At 41.6% G+C, this 24402-nt stretch overlaps 1 protein-coding gene across 3 annotated transcripts; it reads left to right on the top strand.

The window, feature by feature from the left end:
• The first annotated feature begins 8649 nt into the window (after window positions 1–8649).
• On the top strand, window positions 8650–23335 carry LYRM1 (LYR motif containing 1). Of its 3 annotated transcripts, none has more exons than XM_024204711.2 (4): window positions 8650–8704; window positions 17521–17679; window positions 20200–20292; window positions 23003–23335. In XM_024204711.2, exons 2-4 carry the CDS (start codon window positions 17521–17523, stop codon window positions 23117–23119), a joined length of 369 nt encoding a protein of 122 aa, XP_024060479.1. In that variant the 5' UTR covers window positions 8650–8704; the 3' UTR covers window positions 23120–23335. The 3 variants fall into 3 exon arrangements, with proteins under 3 accessions (XP_024060479.1, XP_024060478.1, XP_024060480.1); XM_024204710.2 differs by lacking the exon at window positions 8650–8704 and adding an exon at window positions 8711–8794; XM_024204712.2 differs by lacking the exon at window positions 8650–8704 and adding an exon at window positions 9709–9743.
• Window positions 23336–24402: the final 1067 nt, after the last annotated feature.

Raw genomic sequence — 24402 nt, 5'->3', positions numbered from 1 at the left:
TTGAAGAGTTTATGGACAATGGGTGGAGGGGAACCAAGCCACAGCCAGATGAAGTGACCACTCAAAGGTATGGAGTCAGTTAGTGGCAGAGCGTGAACCAGAACCCGAGTCTCCTGCCTCCCAGTCCAGTTCCTATCCTCTAGATACTTTTAAATGACAACATTTTAACAAGTAAATGAATATTTCTATTTCTTTCACTGCATGATACTCAGATTTGTTCCTCTTTGCTTCAGAAGCAAAGATGTTCTTACTGATAGCACTAGTCATCTCCAGCTATTTAAAGATTAAAGGTCTAATTTTCATAATTCCTTATTGACTTCACTGGCAACTCTGGATCCTTAGCCACTCTGAAAAGTCAAGCCGTAAGCCTACTGATTTTTTAAATGCTAAAATACTAATAGCCAAGCATGTTATTTCCAGAGTTCATTATAGGCTTTAGCATAACTTCATTGTTACTTGAGGTTTCTAATACAGAAGTTATGAATAACCAAAGTAGCACACCAGCACAACCACTAGCAAAATTAGCAAGTATGCTAAGCTGTGATGCCATCATATTGCACAAGCTAAGGGCAATAAGGCTGCAGGGTAAATGACAAATGTAAGGTATGATAGTAAAGTTTTTGATACTGATGTGCAGAATCCTAGATTCATAGATTCTAAGGCCAGAAGGTACCACTATGATCATCTAGTCTGACCTCCTGTAAAAAAAGGCCAGGGAACTTCCCCCAAAAAATTCCTACAGGAGATTTTAGAAAAACATTATTGTAATTTAAAAATCTCCAGTGATGGAAGATCCACACATTTTGGTAACTAGTTCCAATGGTTAATAACCCTCACTTGAAAATTTTTTACCGCTATTTCCAGTCTGAATTTGTCCTGCTTCAACTTCCAGCCGATGTGTTTGGAAGTAGCTGGCCTGCAAGCACTTATCTCATTGAACATTATCGATTTGCTCAGGACAAAATAGAATCTGTAGAAAACTCTGCCCAGACTACAGTCAAATCAGCTTGAGTAGGAGACAACTCCCTCACTCCCAGCAATAAGCAAATGTAGTTGTAAGACTAATGTTTTAGACTGCAGTATGAATTAAACATGTTTGTGGGACTCAACCTGTCTTACTTTCCTTAAGAATTCTTAGAAGTTGTGAGACTGCTTCCATTTTATAAGAAAATTAAATCTAGTTTTGGTCAAAGCCAAGTAGGTCTGTCAATGTAAATATACTTAATTGATTCCTATATGTAGAAAATAAGAGTACTGGAAAGCAAACAACTGCTGAGTAATGTATAAAATTGAACTTTTCTCCCCAAAAGCAGATTCCCTGCTTCAGATGATTAATGGTGTTATGACACAGGTTCAGTGCATGGTGGGACATTTTGGCATGAGTGGGGAAGACCCAAACTGTAGGTAGTAACTTTGGCAACTTGTTGGACAAGTTGTAAAAGTCTAAAAAGAGGAAGATGCCAAAATACCTAATGAAGTCAGGTTTTAGAATTCAGATGCTCATAGAAAGTTTACAAAAACTTTGCTATCCACCTTAATATTTTCATTATTATATTGTAATTTACATGTTAGCGCCACACAAGAATTATTTGTTCTGAGCACAGTCAACTCCCAAGGAAATTCCTTCACTGGCTTGGGGGCAGTATTTAATTTCTGTATTTGGGATTGTTTTAAATAAAATCTTAAGGTAAATGGACGTGATTAAGAATAAAAATTTAACAAGAATATATTTGGACTTCTATACAGTTTATTTTTAAAACAGAACCTAAGAACCGCCATATTGGGTCAGACCAAAGTTCCATCTAGCCCAGTATCCTGTCTTCCGACAGTGGCCAATGCCAGATGCCCCAGAGGGAATGAACAGAACAGGTAAGCATCAAGTGATCCATCCCCTGTCGCCTATTCCCAGCTTCTGGCAAACAGAGGCTAGGGATACCCTCCCTGCCCATCCCAGCTAATAGCCATTGATGGACCTATCCTCCATGAATTTATCTAGTTCTGTTTTGGTAAGTAAAGGAGAAGCCAATATTAAACTACCTGCAAAGGCCTGATTTCCAAGTTCTGCTTTCTGTATTACTGTTAGCAGCATAAGGAATGCAACCTCTGATTCGGTTTAGAAGTTAGCAAAATCACCATCAATAGCTACACCAGAAATATAGAACCCTTGAGTGCTTGAACTCAGGTTATAACCAATAACAAAGCCTTTTAGTTCTCCTTTAGAAGGTTTTGTTTGGTTGGTTGTTTTTTTGTGTGTGTTTTTTAATAGCTTGAGCCAACACACGCATTCTGATAATAGCTTGGCACTTAAAAAAAAATAAAGGCAGCTTTCACTTCACCTTTGAATTCATTAGATGATTGTTCACTTTTTAAAAATTAAAATGTACCAACCATAATAGCTACACTCTTTATTAATGCACAGAAGGCATAACATACAACTTCAGATACAGAGAGTTTTATATGAAGCTTGGATGCTGAAGATAAAGTGCATAAAGTATTTCTGAAGTGTCTATTACATTGGTATCTAAATATTGAACAAGCGTACTGTGAGCCCTTCCTATATTGAAAATTCTGTAATGCAAACATTTAATATTCAGCTTGGGAATAGTACCACTGCCCCATATACAAATACCCACAAACTAAAGGAGGTTTGGATTCAAACTTGTTTGCTTGAACCCATCTCTAGAAGACAAACACACACTCTTGATATTTTTATAGTAATCTCTAATGTTTGTCTGAAGAGACTGGCCTTTTCCCCTCCCCATAAGGCTAACAAAGGGTCAGACTGAGGCTTAGATACATGAAAGCAAAAAGAAATTAGATTGTAAAAGCTAGGAAATCCAGAGTAAAAATTGCTGCTCATCCACTTTTGTGCACAAATAAAAAAACAGAATCTGTGTATCACACACTCTTGTTGAGATCTGTTTAATATTTATGCCCAATGACACATTAACAGCAGCATGACAGCCTTAGCTATCAATTTGCTCACTTTTTCAGCTTAACTTTTTGGCTATAATGGAAAAACTGACAGAAGTTCAATAGTAGCACTACTGGTTACTAAAAAGTTTGCCTGCTCTAAAGCACATATTACAGAAGTAATGGTGCTACTTAGAACTATTCTGTGAAATGTCGGTAAAGTATCATAGCTAGGGCCCTACCAAATTCAGGGTCCATTTTGGTCAATTTCACAGTCATAGAATTTTAAAAATAGTAAATGTCATGATTTCACCTATTTAAATCTGAAATTTCACGATGTTGTAATTGTAGGGGTCCTGAGCCAAAAAAGGAGCTGTGAGGGGGTCACAAGGTTATTGTAGGGGGGCTGCGGTACTGGTACCCTTACTTCTTCCCTGCTGCTGGAGAGCAGCGGCTGCTGGCTGGGAGCCCAGCTCTGAAGGCAGAGCTGCCCCCAGAAGCAGCACAGAAGTAAGGATGGCATGGTATGATATTGCCACCCTTACTTCTGCGCTGCTGCCTGCAGAGCTGGGCCCTCAGTCAGCAGCTACCACTCTAGGGCTCCCTAGCTCTGAAGGCAGCAGCGCAGAAGTAAGGATGGCATGGTATGGTATTGCCACCTTACTTCTGCACTGCTACTGGCGGAGCACTTCCTTCAGAGCTGGGCACCCAGCCAACAGACGCCGCTTTCTGACCACCCAGCTCTGAAGGCAGCGCAGAAGTAAGAGTGGCAATACTATGACCCCCCTGCGACTCCCTTTTGGGTTAGGACCCCCAATTTGAGAAACACTGGTTTCCCTTGTGAAATCTGTATAGTATAGGGTAAAAGCACACAAAAGACCAGATTTCACGGTCCATTATGCCACGGTCATGGCCTTGAATTTGGTAGGGCCCTAATCATAGTCCATGCTTTAATCTAGTCTGACCTCCCTACATTTTGTTCAGTTCTCTGCAGTATTCCTACAAATGACCAAAGAGTTCTTGACTATATCGGAGCAATAGTGCCTCAAGCACCATTCTTCCACTGCCCAAATGCTCCCATTAAAGAACACTTTTCTAATATCTACCCTAATTTTTTCCTTCAAGATATCAGTTCTTCTTCCATCACTTCCACAAATTATTAAATAAATCTCTAAATAATTCCCATTCGTATATCTATCTTGAAGGTATTTATAGACAACATGAGTATGTTGGATTCTCTATTCTACAGAAGCGTAACTCCCTCAGACTCTCTTCAGGTCTTAGCCTCCAGTTCTTGGATCACTTTTATTGCTCTGGTTTGTAATTCTTCTATCATATTTGAACTGTGAAGTTCAGAACCTCACACAGAATGTGAAGCGAGAGGTACATAAGGCTATACAACTACCTCACCTGTTCTACAGGTGATCCCCTTATGTAGGTATAAACAACACATACTGATTATATTTGCCATGGCATCAGAGCTGCAATTTCATATTTGGTTTTCCAACTACCATCATCCCTAGGGCTCTCAGACTCTCTGAATAACAAAGTTGCCACTGCTAAGCAGTTCCCAAGACGCTATGTCATGGCAGCATGAAGTTACAGTAGATGTCAGCTAAAGGATTATAGTTAGCACTCTTGGGTTTACTGACCTTAATTTGTAACTACTTAACATTCCAGCTTATAAATATTTGACTCTTATGAGACTTCTAGACAAGATAAGAAGACTCTTGCCTGCCAAGATAACTCAGTTGTATAGAAGGCTGCCTAGCATTTGTACACACTCTTCAAGAGAACTAGTATATTCAGTTTACTAGGATCTGTTTACAGAGGGTAAATTGCAGTTGGCTCTTTACCAGAAGACAACACATGCTAACGTAAGTTACTATGCAATTACCATTGTTTCAAGTTGAGTTACTATGTCATTACTGCAGAATAACCTACAGTCAAGTATACAATTAATCCATGTCACCAGTGAAGATAATCCACAAAACATTAAAGCCATTTAAGATAGCGTTTGAAAAAATTGCTAGACACCCAACAGCCAGAGAACAAAGCCTGCCAGTCGGGGCAAATAAAGATGAAGGAGACCGAAAGATAAGAGGCAACCCCTTAATGAGAAACCCAGCTGCATGGAAGAAGGCAGGTTTGGGGATTCCTAGCAGGGTTGCTACAGGGCTCCTTTGTATCCACTGGCTAGTAAGCCTCTAATATTTCTAAAGTGTATTCCGTCATCCCATCAGGATCCAGGATAGGAAAGATCTTTCCTCAGCCTTAGTTTTGGGAGTGGGAAGAATCTCCATTACTCTAACAATTCTCAGCCTCCACTTTTGGTGTCCTTCCATCCCAGCCAACAAAAATGTACTTAAATATTTCTAGAATACTCATTACTACAGTACCAAAATGCCTAATGGAACAGCTCAATTGTTTCTGCTGTTTGTACCTTTTACAAACACAGCAGAATGAAAGTGTGTCAGTTTCACCACTACCCACAAGGTTTTCAATAATAGTAGTGACACTAACCAATACCTCCCACATCGACAACAGCGAAAACCACCAAGACTGCTGGAAGGTGGGGCAACAGAGGCACTGACATTGTTTGCAGAGTCCAGAAGACAGCACTGGACCAGTTTATACTGGATTCACTTTTGGAATGTTATATTCACAGCTATAGAGGCTAAGATTCTTTTTTAAATGATAGCTCAGAATATTACTTTCCCATCTATCCTCCCAGTCCATACACATATTCATGGAACACATGGTACAGGATTCTATCTATCTCCTACATAGGGCTGCAAGGAAGAAGCAGGCAGAGTTCTCTTCATTACCCTCATTGACATATATAGAAAAGAGGTCAGAACGTGGTCCTTTGAATTTGAAGCCTGTCAGATAGTCTGGCAGCCTCTATCCTTTGGACAGTGCTCCTCCCAGTAATTTTTTTCCCCAGGCTTACAGAAGAAGCTGCCCTAGATTTTGTTGCCCAAATCACCCTTTCATCCCGTTATTATTGATACTGTTGCCCTCCTTCATGTTAAATGCTTAAGATCATAGCACCAAAGTGCTATTACAAAAATTTATAAAACCCAGTGAGTTATAGAAACTACTGCTATGATCACAGACTGAACACATCAGACAAGTTTATCAGGAACAAGACAACACTTATCTAAGAGCTAAAGCAAATCACTGCATTCTGAAGGCCACCAAACCCCATTTCCGGGATCTAGTGGCAAATTAGCGATCATACAGGTTATCAGTCTCAAGACTAAAGGAATCACAAGCGCATCAAGTTGAGCTGTCAAAGAGTATTACTGCTACAAGTACACCCTTAGTACCTCAGAAATCTTTAAACAAATTTATGAATGCTGGGCTCTAGCTCATCATTAGCTATTATGAAATAATTCGAATAAAAAAAATACTGTATATCCCGAATTTTCCAACAAGTTTCTAACACCAGTTGCACTGGAATTAAATCTAGTTTATCAACACAAATCAAGTACTCTACAGCCTCTGCAGCTCCTTTCCTTCCACCTGTGCTAATACTGATACTTAGTTGCATACTGCATGTTGCCTTTCATCTGAGGAGCTATAAAAGCTCTTCACAGACCATTAATTAAGCCTTACAGCACACTTGTGAGGCAATTTTTTTTTAACAAATAAGAAAACAGAGCCAAGAACAGATCTCATGACTCCCAGCCCTGTGTTTTAGCCAAGAGACCATCCTTCTGCTCCTGATAAGTACCTGGAAAGTGAGTGATCAGAGACCCAGCAAAGTCTTTATTTGAGTTCAGGCACACTCAAGAAGCACAAATGTTCAACATTACTTCGTTCCACTGTTAGTCCAAGTCAAATATTAACAACAGCTACTAGCCATGTATTATGTTTAACTAGATACTAGAAATTTGTATTTAGAAAAAGATATCTTCTGACCATTCTAGTCAACTGCTTCCCCAAATTTAGAGACAGAATAATTAGTTTACGCCGGAAAAATCCTGAGTATTAGGAGCCTTCAGAAAATATAGTACTAGCTTAACCTGAAGTTCTTCCTTAAGAGCCAAATATCAAGTATTGGAATGTAGTACTCTCTAGCAATTGTGAGGTTAAAAAAACAAAAAAACAAAAACAACAACAAAATCGTTGTTACAACCCATACCACAGCCTAAAGGGTGGAATAATTAATTTAGAAAAATGTTCTGAAAAACAGGCAAATTGCCACAGAAATCAAAGGTATCCATGTATTTTATAAAACATAGCATCAATCGTTTTAGCTATGCTGAATAAAGAAATCCAAGTATTCCTTTCAATAATCGTAGTAGGAAAGAAATAGTCTTTCGAATTAATGTTTGCTTCAACATTGTTTACACAAGTTACTCCCAAATGGTTATTAATATTACTTATAATAATGTCTATATAACCTAAACAATAGGAGTGATTAGGGCACATTTGCAGCTTCCAAGGTCAATATAAATACATACATGATGTATATGGAACTCTAAAAACCTGGCTGGGCGAGGTCAGCAATTTCAAATAATGGAAACAAGAATAACTTCACCCACACATACTTTCTGAAACATACTATGAACGTGTATATCTACACACACATCATTTAGCATTAGATTATTGCTAAATATTTTTAAAAGAATACCTTTGTGGAGTGTGTTTATGAGCCAGCTGGTGGCCACCCTTCACCCTAAAGGTGGTTGTATTTCAGTAACGATGTTGATAATTTATAGAAAGACATTTTAGCATTCTTGTACATACCACCACAAACAAAATATGATCATCACTTCAACAGATACTATGAGTTAATCACTAATCCCCTTGGGGCCAGGGAACTATACTTCTCTTAAGCTACTTAAATGGCCTTCAAGTAGGAAGCTCATATAAATAAAAGAGGTGAAAAAAAGCACACTGGACTGGAACGTTAGATCACAGCACCACATTTCCTAGGTATGGAACAAAACTAAATCCTCCCACCCTTTACTTAACATACATTAATACCGTGGGGTTTTCTCCATCACCCCAGTCCTGATAACCTCCAATAGCTCCAGAGGAAGAGTCTGTTTCTGTTTAAGGTCTAACCCTGAAACCGCTGTACCCTATACCTCTAAGAGGGGTACGTGGTGGGGAGAAGGAGATAGACAGAGGAACTATTTGTTATCAGAGCGCTAGCGTTAGTTATTGTTGCAGGGTCTTTCGGATACAGGACCCTAGAAACCGCCCCCATTCAGATGGCAAAGGGATGGACACAGACCCCTTCCCCCCACCGCGGTCCATCGTTAAGAGATGCGGATACACCCCCCCCACACACAACCCTGTAAGAGGAACAGAGAGCCCACAACTTCCCCCCACTCTCCCACTCGGGCGGCAGAGACCCCACAGCCTCCCCACGTTTGGGGACAGAGCAATGGGCAAAGACCCTCCCCCACACAGGGGGCTGGAGAGCCTGGTTCCTGAACTGGGGCACTTAGGGATGATTCCGGTGGATTATGCTTCTTCCCAGCCCTATTATCTCCTTCCCCCGACCCCATACATCCCACCTACCCCTCCCGGCCCCCACAGCCCAGCACAGGCAGAGCCTCCCTAAAGCGGACGGGAAGAGATAGGGTCCAATTCACTCACCCTCGGCAGCTCCCAGCTAGACTCAGCTTCGACCCCCTCCCTCCCCTGCATCACTTCCGGGGCTGAAGCGTCAGCTGGCTGCGTGCGGCGGCAACACGCAGCAGAGCGTCCCGACGCTGCACGTACAGTGAGGGAAAGAGAGGGCAAGAAACCTACTCCACCCCCGGCCGCGGTGAGTGGGGAACTCTTTGCTGGAGCGAACCACTCCGTGAGGAAGGGGGGAATTGTGAGGAGGAGGGCTATAGGGCGTTTGGTCCTGAAGGTAAATAATGAAGGGACGATAGAGGGGAAAGAGACCGATGCTGGGATGAAGAGAAGGCCTAAATTGGTATTTTGTGAACAGGTGTTGCCAACTCCCCCCCAGCCTCTTACATTGGTACAGTCCAGCCTGAAGGCGCCCTGGGGAGTAACCAGTGGGGTGCTGCCCTCTCTGCCTCGGGGCGCTGAGGGGGACCCGGGAACGGCTCCCTGCGGCCTGGGGGAGGGACTGGCGCAGAGCAGGAGAAGGGGGCTTGGGGACGTTGGGCGCTGTCTCTTTGCTAGTGTCACAGAAAGGGCCTGCTCTGGCCCTGCTGGGGCGGGTAAAGCAGTGGTGCTAAGCCAGGGGGCCGGGACCCCCTGAGGGGCTACCAGCAGGTTTCAGGGGGGCGTCAAGCCGGGCCAGCGTTAGCCTCGCTGGGGCTCAGGGCAGAAAGCTGAAGCCCCACCACATGAGGCTGAAGCCCAGGTCCCTGAGTCCTGCCACCCGGGGCTGAAGCCAAAGCCTGAGCAACTTAGCTTTGTGGGGGCCCCTGTGGCATGGGGGCCCAGGCATTTGCCCTGCTTCTTACCCCGAATGCCGGCCCAGGCTTTTATATGCAGAAAACCAGTTGTTGTGGCACAGTTGGGCCATAGAGTTTTTATAGCATGTTGGGGGGAGGGGGGCTCATAACATAAGAACGGCCGTACCGGGTCAGACCAAAGGTCCATCTAGCCCAGTATCCTGTCTACCGCCAGTGGCCAATGCCAGGTGCCCCAGAGGGAGTGGACCTAACAGGCAATGATCAAGTGATCTCTCTCCTGCCATCCATCTCCATCCTCTGACAAACAGAGGCTAGGGACACCATTCCTTACCCATCCTGGCTAATAGCCATTAATGGACTTAACCACCATGAATTTATCCAGTTCTCTTTTAAACGCTCTTATAGTCCTAGCCTTCACAACCTCCTCAGGTAAGGAGTTCCACAAGTTGTGACTGTGCGCTGCGTGAAGAAGAACTTCCTTGTATTTGCTTTAAACCTGCTGCCTATTAATTTCATTTGGTGACCCCCTAGTTCTTGTATTATGGGAATAAGTAAATAACTTTTCCTTATCCACTTTCTCCACATCACTCATGATTTTATATACCTCTATTATATCCCCCCTTAGTCTCCTCTTTTCCAAGCTGAAGAGTCCTAGCCTCTTTAATCTTTCCTCATATGGGACCCATTCCAAACCCCTAATCATTTTAGTTGCCCTTCTCTGAACCTTTTCTAGTGCCAGTATATCTTTTTTGAGATGAGGAGACCACATCTGTACGCAGTATTTGAGATGTGGGCATACCATCAATTTATATAAAGGCAATAATATATTCTCTGTCTTATTCTCTATCCTCTTTTTAATGATTCCTAACATCCTGTTTGCTTTTTTGACCGCCTCTGCACACTGCGTGGACATCTTCAGAGAACTATCCACGATGACTCAAAGATTTTTTACTGACTCGTAGCTAAATTAGCCCCCATCATATTGTATGTGTAGTTGGGGTTATTTTTTCCAATGTGAATTACTTTACATTTAGCCACATTAAATTTCATTTGCCATTTTGTTGCCCAATCACTTAGTTTACTCAGAAAGTAAAAGGTTGAGAGCCCTTGGTGTAAAGGCCCGCACGCTCTCCTGCACCCAGTGGCCTCTCTAGCTCCAGGCAAGCTGGGCAGCTTCCCAGGGTGGCCGCTTTGGCCCAACTTCCCTTCAGTTCTGGCAGAACTTGGGCCAGGCCAGCTCCAAGCAGTGCTGTGCCCATGTGCACCAGGTCCAATGTCACTCATTCAAATGTAGGGTTGCCGAGTCTCCAGGAATTAAAGATTGATTTTAAATTAAAGATGTCATGTGATGAAGTCTCCAGGAATTCATCCAACCAAAGTTGGCAACCCTAATCAAATTACCTCCTGTCATAGCAAAGTAGGCCCTCACCTGCCTACAGGTCTCCGTGCAGACAGGGTAATGGGTACCCCTGGTACCTAGAGAGACTCCCATCATAGAGAAGCATCCAAGAACCGGCTTCCTGCAAACTTAAAGATGGGGATTCCTCATCTTGTCCTGAGCCCAGGGGCTCCTGGTTCGGCCCTGTGGACCTTGCTGCTTGCACTGGTGGAGGGTCCCTGTGCAGGGCCTCCTTTTCCTCTTTTCTCCAGGTTGGGGACTATAAGGCTAGCAGATTCCCGATTCCCTAGAAACAGAGGTTCTTGCAACCTCCCCGCGTGGATAAAATTACACCCACTTGAAGTCCTACTTCCACTGTGGGTCCCAAGAACTATTTCGTGGGCCAGCTCTGAAGAGTTCAGTATAAATGAAAGTGAGGACTTTTTTTTTTTGGAAACATTAAAACTGAATGCATATATTTAAGCTTTTAAAACATTCTCTAGTGCTGTGGTTCTCTTATTGTGGCCCATGAGCCAACAGTAGTCTGCAGAGCACATCCTGGAAACATTTTGAGAACCAAGCACTGGGGGGATCAGAGGGGAGGTAGTGTATGAAAGAAGCTCACTTATTAAATGAGCCACAGAATAAAAAAAGTCAGAATCATTACTCTATGGCAGGGGTCGGCAACCTTTCAGAAGTGGTGTGCCGAGTCTTCATTTATTCACTCTAATTTAAGGTTTTGCGTGCCAGTAATACATTTTAACGTTTTTAGAAGGTCTCTTTCTATGAGTCTATAATATATAACTATTGTTGTATGTAAAGTAAATAAGGTTTTTAAAATGTTTAAGAAGCTCCATTTACAATTAAATTAAAATGCAGAGCCCCCCCGGACCAGTGGCCAGGACCTGGGCAGTGTGAGTGCTACTGAAAATCAGCTTGCGTGCCGCCTTCGGCACGCATGCCATAGGTTGCCTACCCCTGCTCTATGGCATTAATATTTATACCTATTCTTATGTTTGGGAACTGTTCCAGTGTTAGGAAATCTACTTATTTCTCTTCATGCATTCAGTTGCCTTCGGCTTAGAGCCAAGAAGCGAATAAGGTGCATAAATCTATACTTTACTTCATGATCACATTCTCATATTTTATATGCCTCTATTATATAAGTAAGGTCATACAAGGATACTTAAGATTTTATTCCCTGGGCTAAATTTGCCACATAGCATTAAGACGCTCTTCTCTGATTGTGATAACTATTAAGAACCAAACAAACTAGGAGGGGGTGGGGAACGTTAAAAGCCAAGAAAACAAGCCCATGCCATTTTTGAATTGGTAGCAAAGTTAAATCGATATTGCCCTTGACTGCTTATGACCACTGTATGTTTTCAGTGTCAGGAGAGGTTTAAAAATATTTGAAGCAATAAAATTCCTTCCCCTATAATAGCCTGAATAAGGATTTTTCTCTTCAGTGTTTCACTTTTATTAGAAAATACAGGGTAGGATGCAGGATCCACATGTGCTAGTTAGACTGGACAAACCAACAATTCTGAAGTGTCAAACTCAAAATTATTTGACTTTATAGGATTAGTCCTGGACTAGATCTTTTCCATTTATTCACATGTAGTGCTGCATCAGTGCTATATTATAGTGTGGCTACTGCTACATGTTGTGGAGAATCAATTCTTGGTTCTTTCCATTTGGGTGAACTTATATAGAAAGCCAGTGATAAAATCTAGGCCATTGATTTACTATTTGAGTTGCATTCTTCTTGCTTTCAGTGTTCCTTATGCTTTCTGGTCAAGGGATTATTCAATACTTAGTGAAAGTTTAAAGCAACCACCGTTTGATCTCAAAGGGCTCAATACTGCATGTGGCCCCTCTTCACTTCCCCTTTTAGAATTCCCACTAAAGTCAATGGGAGTTCCAAGTGCAGAGAGTCTGAGTGACTCAGAAGTGTTGAGTAACACTTGGTCACATCTGTTTTAAAGCTGAAACTTCTAAAACAGAATTCAAAACCAGGCAAAACTTCCCGTGTTCCAGTTTTCATTACAAACTGGTCACTTAGGCCATTTTCACAAAAAAAGTACACAAATTTATTATTGTAGATGGAAACAATGAGAAACTTTTGGGTCAAATTCATCCTTAGTGTAACCCCATTGACTTTATCAATGGTCCCTGTTGACTTCAGTGGGGTTACTCTAGGGGTGGATTTAGGCCTCTGGTTTTGTTTGGCTTTCACCCAGCACTAGGCAGAACTTGGTGGCTTTGAATTTTGCTATAAATTTGGAGACTGGCTGAAAACAAAAAAAAATTGAAGGAGTGAGACCTTTCAAAAGTGAAAACCCATCTGAGTTGCCAGCTGAATGCATTGTTTTTACCCAGCTGATGCAGCCACTTACAGTGTAGCTATTCTACAATGTTTGTAATGCAAAAGATTAGATGGAGAACCTAAATCAGTTTGATTTTTATGAGAAGAAAGATAGGAAGTGAATGCTGGATTTTGAGATTTTAATATTATTGGGGAATGCCATCTCGTCAGTCATCCCAAGAATCCTTGATCTCTCCTCTTCTCACAGACTCACAGGAGCTAACTGTTACAGCCGTTGTCCCTTTTGGAAATTATGAGCCCAATTCGACCCTTGTGTAAATCCAGGGGCTTTACTTCAATATGCTTACACCAGGGATTAATTTGTTTTAGTGACTTAGTTTCCATGGATAGCTGTGAAATGGAGTGAATGATTGCATGTCACATCTACCAGCTGGAGAGAAATTGTAGGTTGCCACTTAGCTAAGTGTTATCACTGAGCTCTAAAATAAAAAGCTTGATTCACAGTTCTTGCATTTTTAAATGAACAATAGCCCAAGAGTAGTATTAAAAATACAATGGTACAAGAAGCCATCACGTTCAACCTGGATAGAAACAATGTTGTATAGGTTGTTGAAATAAATTATTTATTTCCATTATAGACATCTGATCAATTTTGATCCAATAGACTATCAAATAATTTGTCGTCATATTCAGAACTTCTTGCCAGTAGCAAACAGTCAAATAGCTGATGACGTGAAAGAGAAGCTATGCTGCTCTTAAATGTAAACATTATATTTGACAATATCAAAGCTGCTGTTTAAACTGTTTCCTATAGAGTTATACTTTTCCCCCAAATAAATATAGTGTCAGCACCAAATCAAGTGTTTGTGCAATATTAATGAGCATCCAGGTTAAAAAGGATGTAGAAGAAGAGATCCATTGTTAAAGTTTCTATTTCCTCTTATTAAAATACTATTTAACACCTTTCCTTTCTTAAAATCCTAGGTACATGCTGATAGATTTGATACTTAAAGTCAGTGGATGAGCTTTGACTTGATAAGGATGGACAGAAGTAAACAGATTTACAGCTAAATTATGGCTGTCTTAACACAGGTGCATTGTGGGGAGTAGGAAGATGCAGAGCATCTTCTCCCTCCAAGCATGTTACCCAGGAGGCCTTTGTAATTTGGCTGCTTGCATTTGAGAGGCCTCGCTCATCACTGCACCTCTTCCCTAGCCCCTAGTGTGGCTCAGGCTCTTTGCAATAGGGGCAATACAAAGACAGGGTTTTTACATGTATTTATGTAAAACACTTCATCTAAATTCCATGGCATTCTACACATGGCAAAACATTGAAGGTTTCACTATGTTATTTAATGTTGGACCTTAGGGTCAACTGTACTAAACCCTCAAAGGAATCTGTATTTGTTTTTGAAAGATATATTCTTACGTTTTAAGATCTGCAAGATTATTTGTTTTAATTGTCAACAAAAAAGTTTACATTTTCAGCATCCAGTAATTCATTAACTACTCAAGGTTTCTTTGCAGTTTTGGTTTCAGAGTGGTAGCCGTGTTAGTCTGTATCAGCAAAAACAATGAGGAGTCCTTGTGGCACCTTAGAGACTAACAAATTTATTTGGGCATAAGCTTTTGTGGGCTAAAACCCACTTCATCAGATGCATGGAGTGAAAAATACAGTAAGTAGTGTGTATATATATATATATATACACACACACACACACACACACACACACACACACACACACACCACATGAAAAGATGGGAGTTGCAGTTTTGGATACAATGGACCATCTCATGCCCCTGATCTGCCCGCTGATAACAATGGAAGTTTGCATACTGATCAAAGGCATGATATGGCCCAATATCTCTGTCTTACAAGATTGTTTTCAAAACTGCTAGTCACAGCACCCAACAAACACTTTCTTGAAACTGCAGGCTGACACATTTGGTGCATCTCCAAAGACGCAGAGTAACACAGAATCAGATCAGGTCTGGCCTGCAACTCAATATTTCTCTAGTGATTTTTATATACATACATATATACACACCTTTGACCTTTTCCTGGTTCTTTTTTTGTGAACACCACCTGAGATTTGTATTGCTATTATAAAGTTAAGCCAAAACAATAAGGGGCCAAAAACTTTGAAAACACATGCCTGTAGTTAACCTTTATAGGCCACATTCTGCAAAGAAATAAATGGTGTGTAAGTTAAACAGTGGTTGTAACTATCCCAAAAGGTGTGTTAGTGGTACAGTGGTGTTACCTCCTTCCACTTGGCATACAGTGGGTGTGCAAAACACTTCTGACTTACACACCAAGGAGACAAGTAGCAGTTAAGTAACAACTAACAAACAGGAAGTGTAAGATAAGGTAGGGTCCCCTTACCACACCCACCTAGTCCGAGTAAGCTGTTACATGACCTTTTATTGGACCAACTTCTGTTGGTAAAAGAGACAAGCTCATGTTCAGCTATGTGTAGCTGGAAAGCTTGTCTCTTTTACCAACAGAAGTTGGTCCAATAAAAGATATTACCTCACCCACCTTGCCTCTCTAATATCCTGGAATCAACATGGTTATAACACTACAAACAATTATATTACACTCTCCTGTTAGTGGCAGAGGGTCCTGTGGCACCTTTAATACTAACAGAAGTATTGGGAACATAAGCTTTCGTGGGTAAGAACCTCACTTCTTCAGATGCAGGTAATGGAAATCTCCAGAGGCAGGTATAAATCAGTCTGGAGATAACGAGGTTAGTTCAATCAGGGAGGGTGAGGTGCTCTGCTAGCAGTTGAGGTGTGAACACCAAGGGAGGAGAAACTGCTTCTGTAGTTGGATAGCCATTCACAGTCTTTGTTTAAGCCTGATCTGATGGTGTCAAATTTGCAAATGAACTGGAGCTCAGCAGTTTCTCTTTGGAGTCTGGTCCTGAAGTTTTTTTGCTGTAAGATGGCTACCTTTACATCTGCTATTGTGTGGCCAGGGAGGTTGAAGTGTTCTCCTATATGGACACAAGTCAGATATCAGGAATGGCAATATACAAAAACCTGTAGGAGAACACTTCAACCTCCCTGGCCACACAACAGCAGATGTAAAGGTAGCCATCTTACAGCAGGGTAGAGTCAGTCACAGAAACTAGAGCTACCTGGTTGTCAAATGCAACAGAGGGTCCTGTGGCACCTTTAAGACTAACAGAAGTATTGGGAGCATAAGCTTTCGTGGGTAAGAACCTCACTTCTTCAGATGACTTGCATCTGAAGAAGTGAGGTTCTTACCCACGAAAGCTTATGCTCCCAATACTTCTGTTAGTCTTAAAGGTGCCACAGGACCCTCTGTTGCTTTTTACAGATTCAGACTAACACGGCTACCCCTCGGATACTGGTTGTCAAATGTATCCCGAGATGCTAACAGTTAATGTCTCCCCACTGATAGTGGTTTTTCCATGTATTCATCAGAAGCCTTTGCTTTCACATACTAATTTCGTAGTGTTGCAGCATTTTACATTTTTGGACAGTAAAGTGTCTTTGACAGTTTTGCAACTCAGAGGTTTGGAATTCCTGAAGCTGCAGTCTTATTACTGAAGATCTGATCAGCAGTGGATTTGGCTCAGGGAGGTTAGTGGCTTGGGGTGAAATGTTGGCCCTGTTCAAGTCAATGGCAAAACTCCCATTGACCTCAGCGGGGCTAGGAATTCAGCCCTGATTTCTAACAGTCCTGAACAGCTGCACATTCTGTTCAGTTCAATGGGCAGCATGGCTGCTTAGCCATTTGAAAATCAGGTCATAATTGACTTGTCAGACTCCACAGAGGGAGCTGTGGTAGAGCCAGGATTAAAACACAGAAGTTTCTAGCTTTTAGTCCAGTGCTCACGCCATGCTACCTCTGTTATCTTTAATTATTGCCACACTGTAATATATCATCAGAAATGGTGTTATGAACATGAGAAACATCTTGCCTTCCACAATATCAATACTTTTTCATGTGTAGTCTCAAGATGCTTTGCAAAGGTGGGTAAGCATTATTATACCCATTTTACAGAGAGGACTTGGATGAGAGTTTAAGTGATTTGTCCAAAGTAAGACGCAAGAATAGAACCCAGGTGTCCTGGATCCAAGACCCTGATTTAGCAAAGCACTTAGGCAAGTGCTTAACTTTAAGCACATGTATAAATTCTGTTGATGTCAATGAGAGTTAAGCATGTGCTTAAGCTCTTTGCTGAATAGGGATAGGCTTAAATACATATTTAAATGCTCTGCTGGATTGGGACCTTAGAGAGTAGGCATTTTTCCTTTCTTATATAGAGTGTGAATGTTCCCAAGGGTTGGCAGGTAACCATTGTTTACAGCTATTCCACTTCATTTCACATTACTCAGCAGATCTCAGAGACGAAATATTTGTAAAACTAATTAAAGATTGTGTGAAAAATGTACATATGTTTGGTGGCCTTTTATAAACCCAAATGTTTACGCATAGGTTTCTTTTCTGTTTTTTTCTTAAGATGACACCAGTTGCACGACAAGAAGTTCTTGGCCTTTACCGCAGGATATTCAGAATAGCCAAAAAATGGCAGTCTGCATCAGGACAGATGGAAGACACTATTAAAGAGAAACAGTACATTATAAATGAAGCCAAAACTGTATTCCAAAAAAACAAGGATGTAAGTGCATCTCTGTCTGGCTTTCAGAGTTAGTCCGTGATTCATTCTTTGCACCCTGTTTTGTTTCAATGGTTGGAAAAACGTTCACGAGAGAGTTGAGTTCCCAAAATTGTCTCCAGTTTGGAAATTTATAGAAATGTAGGGCTGGAAGGACTGTCACAGATTCAGGGTTAACTGCACCTTTGACCCCTGCCCTGGTCCTCTTTAAGGACACCCAGTTAAGGTTTCAGGCTCCCAGCAGTCACCTCTCTCAGGCAGAGAGAACATATAAAAACCAAGCTCCTATACACATGCTAAAAGCTTACCAGAGGTCTCCCATCAGTCTTATGGGGTCCTGATAAGTCCTTCCAACCCTTCTGTAAAGGTTGGGAACCCCCCTTGACACAGGGTCCTGTCCACTTACTGAATCAAAAGAAGGCCCAGTGACAATTTATACTCAGCCTTTTTATACAAAAAGGCCTTTCTTTGTCTGTCGGTCTCTGAAAACCCAGTCTGAACCAGTATGTGCAAGCCTCCCCAAGGGTGGTACCTCTGGAGGTATTTACAGCCTGAGTGATGCACCTTAATCCTCCCACCCCCATTTTTATTTCTTGGAGGAGCTGTGGTAGCCTTCCCCCCAACAACTTAATACAATATGGTCCCCTAGATATTGCATGCAGTGTCAATATTCATCACAAGGACCTTCAGAGGTCATCTAGTCGAGCCCCCTGCAGGACTAGATGCACACCTAGACCATCCCTGTCAGGTGTTTGTCTAACCTGTTCTTAAAAGCCTCCAGTGATGGGGATTCCACAACTCTCTTGATAATCTATTCCACTACTTAACTATCTATATAGTTAGAAAATGTTTCCTGATATCTAACCTAAATCCCTCCTGCTGTAGATTAAGCCAGTTACTTCTTGTCCTTCCGTGGACATGCAGGTCAGTTCACTGTCCTCTTTATAACAGCCCCTAACATATTTGAAGAGAGTTATCAGGTCCCCCCACCCCAGTCTTCTATCAAGACTGAACATACCCAGGTTTTTTTAACCTTTCCTTGTAGATGAGGATTTCTAAACCTTTTAACCTTTTTGTAACTCTCCTCTGGACTCTCCAGTTTGTCCACATCTTTCCTAAAGTGTGGTACCTGAAACTCAACACCATACTCCATCTGAGGTCACACCAGTGCCAAGCAGAACAATTACCTCCTATGTCTTACATATGGCACTCCAGTTAATACAACCCAGAATGATATTAGCCTTTTTTGCACTGTTGGCTTATATACAATTTGTGATCTTCTGTAACCCCCAGATCCTCTTTTGCAGTACTGCTGCATAGCCAGTTTTCTCCATTTTGTAGCTGTGCATTTGATTTTGCCTTCCTAAGTGTAGTACTTTGCACTCGTCTTTGTTGAATTTCATCATGCAAGATCTTCAACTCCTTATCTGGATATAATGTAATTTAAACCTCCCCAAAGAAGAAATCTTGAATCCTTCTAGTTTTCTTCATTAGTTACTTTAGGAGGTTAGAAGGATCTAGAGACCTTATAAGAAATTGCCAAGGAGGAGGAAAAAAGTTAGCTGCAAATATACTGCCTGTGGAATTGTTGTCTGAAGCAGTTTTGGATCTTTACTGATGCTTTTGTCTAGCTTTCTGAACTGCTTTGATGGCATGTAGAATTCTGTAGCTCCTTCACCTGCTGATAATACAGTAATTTTTGGCACTTTCTGTAAAAGGTTTTTTTCTATAGAAAGTGTGCACAAAGTTTTTAAGCAATACAGTATTTAGAATTTAAAACCTCTCCTTCCTTGCACAGAGAGCACAAACATGCGGACTTCAATGGTTAGCAATGATGCTTTTTTGCCTTCAACATATTAAAGTCCCATTTTTATATGGGAATTGATACCACTTGCATTCACTTTCTAGATCTTTAGGACTATATTTTACTATTGAACTTTTTACACAACACCTTTATTGGCTTCAGAGGAAGTTGTACTCATGGAATGATGGCAGGCCATGGCCTAAATGTTTTATATTGTTCTCCAGCTCCTGTATAGATATATGTAAATGGCTCAATTTATTTTTGACCACTAGTGTTCTTTCCATAAGTGTATTAATTTACATGTGCCTCTTCTTTCTACAGATGATAATTAATGTGTTAGAGTAAAAATCTCCTCAGATCCTCACAATAAATCTAAGCTCTGATATCTTGCTCTTCCTCAAGGCTCCTAGCTCTCAACAGTATTGAGTTAAACTGCTGGATGGATCTGAGTGGAATTTTACCTTTAATGACTTCTCTGGACATGAAGAGAAGTCAATGCACGCACTGGCTTTCCCAAATTGTTGGGATTGTCCCATGATCTCTGGGAATGGTATGACATGGCAATTAACTGGAGAATCATTCTAACTATATTGCTAGGGACAAGGAAATCCCTGTCCTACTTTTAAAAATAAAATAAAACAAAACAAAAAAGTAAATCATGTAGATGTGCATCATTTACACCTGAATTCACAAGTACTAATTTCTACACTTTCCCTTAGCTAACGGATCCAGAGCTGATTAAACAGTGTATAGAAGAATGCAAGGCAAGAGTAGAAATCGGACTTCACTATCACATTCCCTACCCAAGACCTGTGAGTGTGAATCCAGACACAATGTCTACAACAGTGTGTATTTAGTCCCTTATTCAGCAAGCAGTGGGTGTTTTAGTTAAGGCAATTTTAACTTCCAGATGAGTGTTCATAAAGCTGGTAATGACAACAAATCTAGTGTGTGCAGTGTAGTTGTAGCCATGTCAGCCCCAGGACATTAGAAAGACAAGGTGGGTGAGGTAATATATTTTATTGGAACCACAGAGGGCTCTTCTACATGTCTGGGAAAGGTACTCTGTGTGTCACAACTAAATGCAAGGAAAAGACAAGCCTGGGAGGTTACATTCATAACTCTGGTAGACACTAAAAATTGTGTACTGAATAGAGACACTGGATTTATGGTTTATTACAACAATCAGTAATCCACTAATCTCCTTTTGTTTTATGACTGCTGAGGTGTTAACGGGCCATTCTGCCTTGAATGGTCCCTTAGAATGTGCACTAAACAATCTGTTCCACCTTGTGACCCTCACAGTACCTTTCCTAGACCGGTGGAAGAGCTCTGTGTGGTTCAAAAGCTTGTCTCTCTCACTAACAGAAGTTGGTCCAATAAAAGATATTACCTCACCCATCTTGTCTGTCTAGCAAATCTAGTGGTTCAAATTGTTTCCAGATGAGAGATTAGAAATAGTTGGCCTGTCAACTTTTGAGCAAATGCATAATCATCATCATCATAGGGTTTTTGTAACCTACACTGTGAATCCTAGTTATATTAGATCAAGTTTGGTTTTGGGGAAGTGGGGGGGTGTATCTGTGGGTTCTTTTCCACTCCTCCTCCCACTGTTCTGGAAATGATTCATTAATGAAAGTGACTTCTTTAAACATTGAGGTTGCTTGTTGACTTGCTTAAACATAGGCGTTGTAGCAGGGTCCTGTGTTTTGTTTCCCTGTCCAATGCGGTTTCATTTATTTCAGGTGTGCTGGCCTTCCTTCTTTCGTTGTCATCCATAGAGACTTCCCCTCTATTCCTATTCATTACATTTCACCTACATAGGTCTCTTTCCTTTCAAGCAGATCCTAATATAACCCTTTTTAGCTGAACCTTGGGAGCGTTTTGAAATTTATATTCTCTAGGGGATCAAACACCTTGCAGGATCCAGCAATAGAAAAGCTGATACATATAGATTAGTGGATCTTTAGAGTGTGTTTAAATTTTAAGAATATTGCTGCTTCACTGAGTGATTTTACTAATATTTGCATTTTAATAGCTATCTTTAAATCTTTCATCCTCTGAGACAAGAATGTCTGGCTATTTACACCTACCTCTTCCAATCAATATGGGGGCAGGGGATTAGCTGTATGGTTCCCACTAACAATTTTATACTTACCTATGAGGTACAAAGACTTTCAAAACTAAAAGCTTGTCACCCATTTCTCTGTTTGTAGACTCATGACTAATTGGGCTTTTCATATGGTGCATATTATCACTATAGCCCGTATCAGCAATAAGGCAGTAAGTAGACTTTGAGTATGTACCGCTTGGGGTTGGTTTGTTGCTTGCTACGTGGTTAGTAACAAAACATAGCCACCTTTATTGTTTTTACTCAGGAATTTATGGTATATCTTACTTCCTTCTCTATTGGTTTGTGATCTTATACTTTGGTCCCAACTCTTCTGATAAAACTGTAAATCTGGATCCTGTAAAACCATTTTACTGGAATATCCTATTCAATACTATTTCAGCAAATGATGTATCATTATAGTTTGATGATAAACTATAAAACACAATGCTACAAAAGGCTGTAATTTAAAGGACTGGGTTGGATACACAGCTATTGTATACATAGGGTCCTACCAAATTCTCAGCCATGAAAAACGCATCATAGACAGTGAAATCGAGTCTCCCCTCCCCGTGAAACCTGGTCTTGTGTGTGCTTTTACCCTCTGCTATATAGATTTCATGAGGGAGACCAGCACTTCTCAAATTGGGGGTCCTGACCCAAAAGGGAGTTGCAGGGGGATCGCAAGGTTATTTTAGGGGGGGGTTGTGGTATTGCCACCCTTACTTCTGCACTGCCTTCAGAGCTGGGTGGCCACTGAACGGCAGCTGTTGGCCAAGCACCCAGCTCTGAAGGGAGCACCCTGCCAGCAGCAATACAGAAGTAAGGATGGCAATACCATACCATGCCATCCTTACTTCTGCGCTGCTTCTGTTGGTAGCTCTGCCTTCAGACTTGGGCTCCCGGCCTGCAGCAGGTGCCCAGCTCTGAAGGCAGCGCCGCCGCCAGCAGCAGTGCAGAAGGAAGGGTAGCAGTACCACAACCCCTCTTACAATAACTTTGCAACCCCCGCAACAACTCCTTTTTGGTCAGGATCCCTACAATTCCAACACCGTGAAATTTCAGATTTAAATAGCTGAAATAATGAAATTTATGATTTTTTAAAATCGTATGACCATGAAATTGACCAAAATAGACCGTGAAATGTGTAAGGCCCTATGTATACAATAAACACGTAGGGCTTGAAAGTTAAATGTAATTGTAATCAACTGGGAAATAGGCTCTTCGGATAGAAATATAAGTAAGTAACCTGGTGGGTAGGTATCTATTCTCTCCAATGTGGGAGGAAATGGTTTTCAAGTGTGAGTGAAAACATTGCAAGAGTCCCGCTATCAGAATGTCTCCTGATCTCTGAGTGGGGGTCAGTTTATCAGCCTGCACAAGAACTTTTAGCTTTATTTTTGTGTGTGTAGATTCATCTGCCTCCTCTGGGTCTCGCCCCACAACGTGGTCGTGCATTTCGAAACCAAGAAAAGCTGAGGAAGCTTTCCAAGCCGGCCTACTTGAGATCCTACGACGAAGTTTCATAACACACTGTCAAAGTGTGGTGCATATTATCATGAACTGCAAGGCAGATGTGTCTCGTGTATGCAACTGTGAATGAAACTGTGTGCTTGATAGTCACTTACACTCTTCCTGACCCCACAAGCCTAGCTGATTCAGCATGTACGATCAATAGGGATGTATGGAAACTGTCTTGTATTTAAGATTCAACCACTGACATCAATAAAAATAACAGCTTTTAAGGAGTGAGATCCAACATGAAGATTACTTTGTGAAGTCAGGACGAAGCATGGCCGTTCTTAAATTGTATGTGAATTCGTAACGGGGTATAATGGAGATTGGCAGGCGGATTATAAATGCTCAGTTGCATTTTTAAATCACTACCCTGCACCAGGATCATCCCAGGAGAATCAGGCAGGCACAGTGTCTCTTGAATACAGAGGGAGTTTGGCCACCACACCATCCTGTGTTAGGATGCAGCGTGCACTATTTCCAGCACCTGGCTAGGACTGGTGGATGGTCTGGCCCTGCTCTCCCCACCCCCTCCGGAGAGACTAGCGGCACAGTAGGTGCAAGCCTTATGCCATCCTTGCGCTCAAGCAGCCCAGGGCTTGTCATTGCATTGGGTTGCTACATCCTGGAGGACGTGGGAGGAGGGGAAGAGACCTTTTGCCTTCTCCCCACCTTCCCTTTACAAAATGCACAGTAGCTGAACACAATATGGCCCATCACCTGGTTCATTATATCCTATTTCTGCAGTGACTGCGGGGCTGTACAATGGCTGGCGTTTACTCTGAATTATGGAAAACATTCTAGTGTCTGTGCTTCCTGCTGAAATTAAATTGTTGCTTATAGAGGAGAAAAAACAAAACCACAGTTCTTTTTTCCCCAGAGCCTCACTACAGGGACAGAGTGAAGGTTGTTTGGGTTTAATTTAATGGGGCATTTTCATGCTTTCAAACATTTGAGTCTCTTCCGTTTACTTTAATTCTACATTTCCTGGGCTGCTAATGCATGTTTTCCCAATCGTTACTACATTCTTGCAGTGTAGTTAACTCTTAAGATACAGCTGAGGGTGCAGATCAATAACTATCTTGAGAGCTTTTCGTCTGGGAATTTAAGTTTGGCTTGTTTTTTGCCTCTTGGGAATATTTATGCCCCATGCAGGAGGGAAGGAGTTCTTCATTCCCTGGGATGTTCTCTCCTCCCCCCACCCCGTGTGCCTTCTTGGCTCTTCAAACTTATGTCTTGTTATTCAGAGGACTGAAGAGTTAGAGGTGTGGAGGCAAATAAGTGGAATCAGGGAACA

Source organism: Terrapene carolina, unplaced genomic scaffold (assembly GCF_002925995.2).
Source record: "Terrapene carolina triunguis isolate 2854851 unplaced genomic scaffold, T_m_triunguis-2.0 Scaffold93, whole genome shotgun sequence".
Taxonomy (NCBI): Eukaryota; Metazoa; Chordata; order Testudines; family Emydidae; genus Terrapene; species Terrapene triunguis.
Note: the sequence above shows the minus strand (reverse complement) of the source record. Positions and strands in the feature narration are given on the sequence as shown.

Bases quoted from the DNA above. Each gene is read 5' to 3' on its own strand.
- LYRM1 (XM_024204711.2), top strand. From the start codon at position 17,521: ATGACACCAGTTGCACGACAAGAAGTTCTTGGCCTTTACCGCAGGATA. The intron at 17,680-20,199 runs GTAAGTGCATCT...ACTTTCCCTTAG, and splicing joins TATTCCAAAAAAACAAGGAT to CTAACGGATCCAGAGCTGAT. The intron at 20,293-23,002 runs GTGAGTGTGAAT...TTGTGTGTGTAG, and splicing joins ACATTCCCTACCCAAGACCT to ATTCATCTGCCTCCTCTGGG.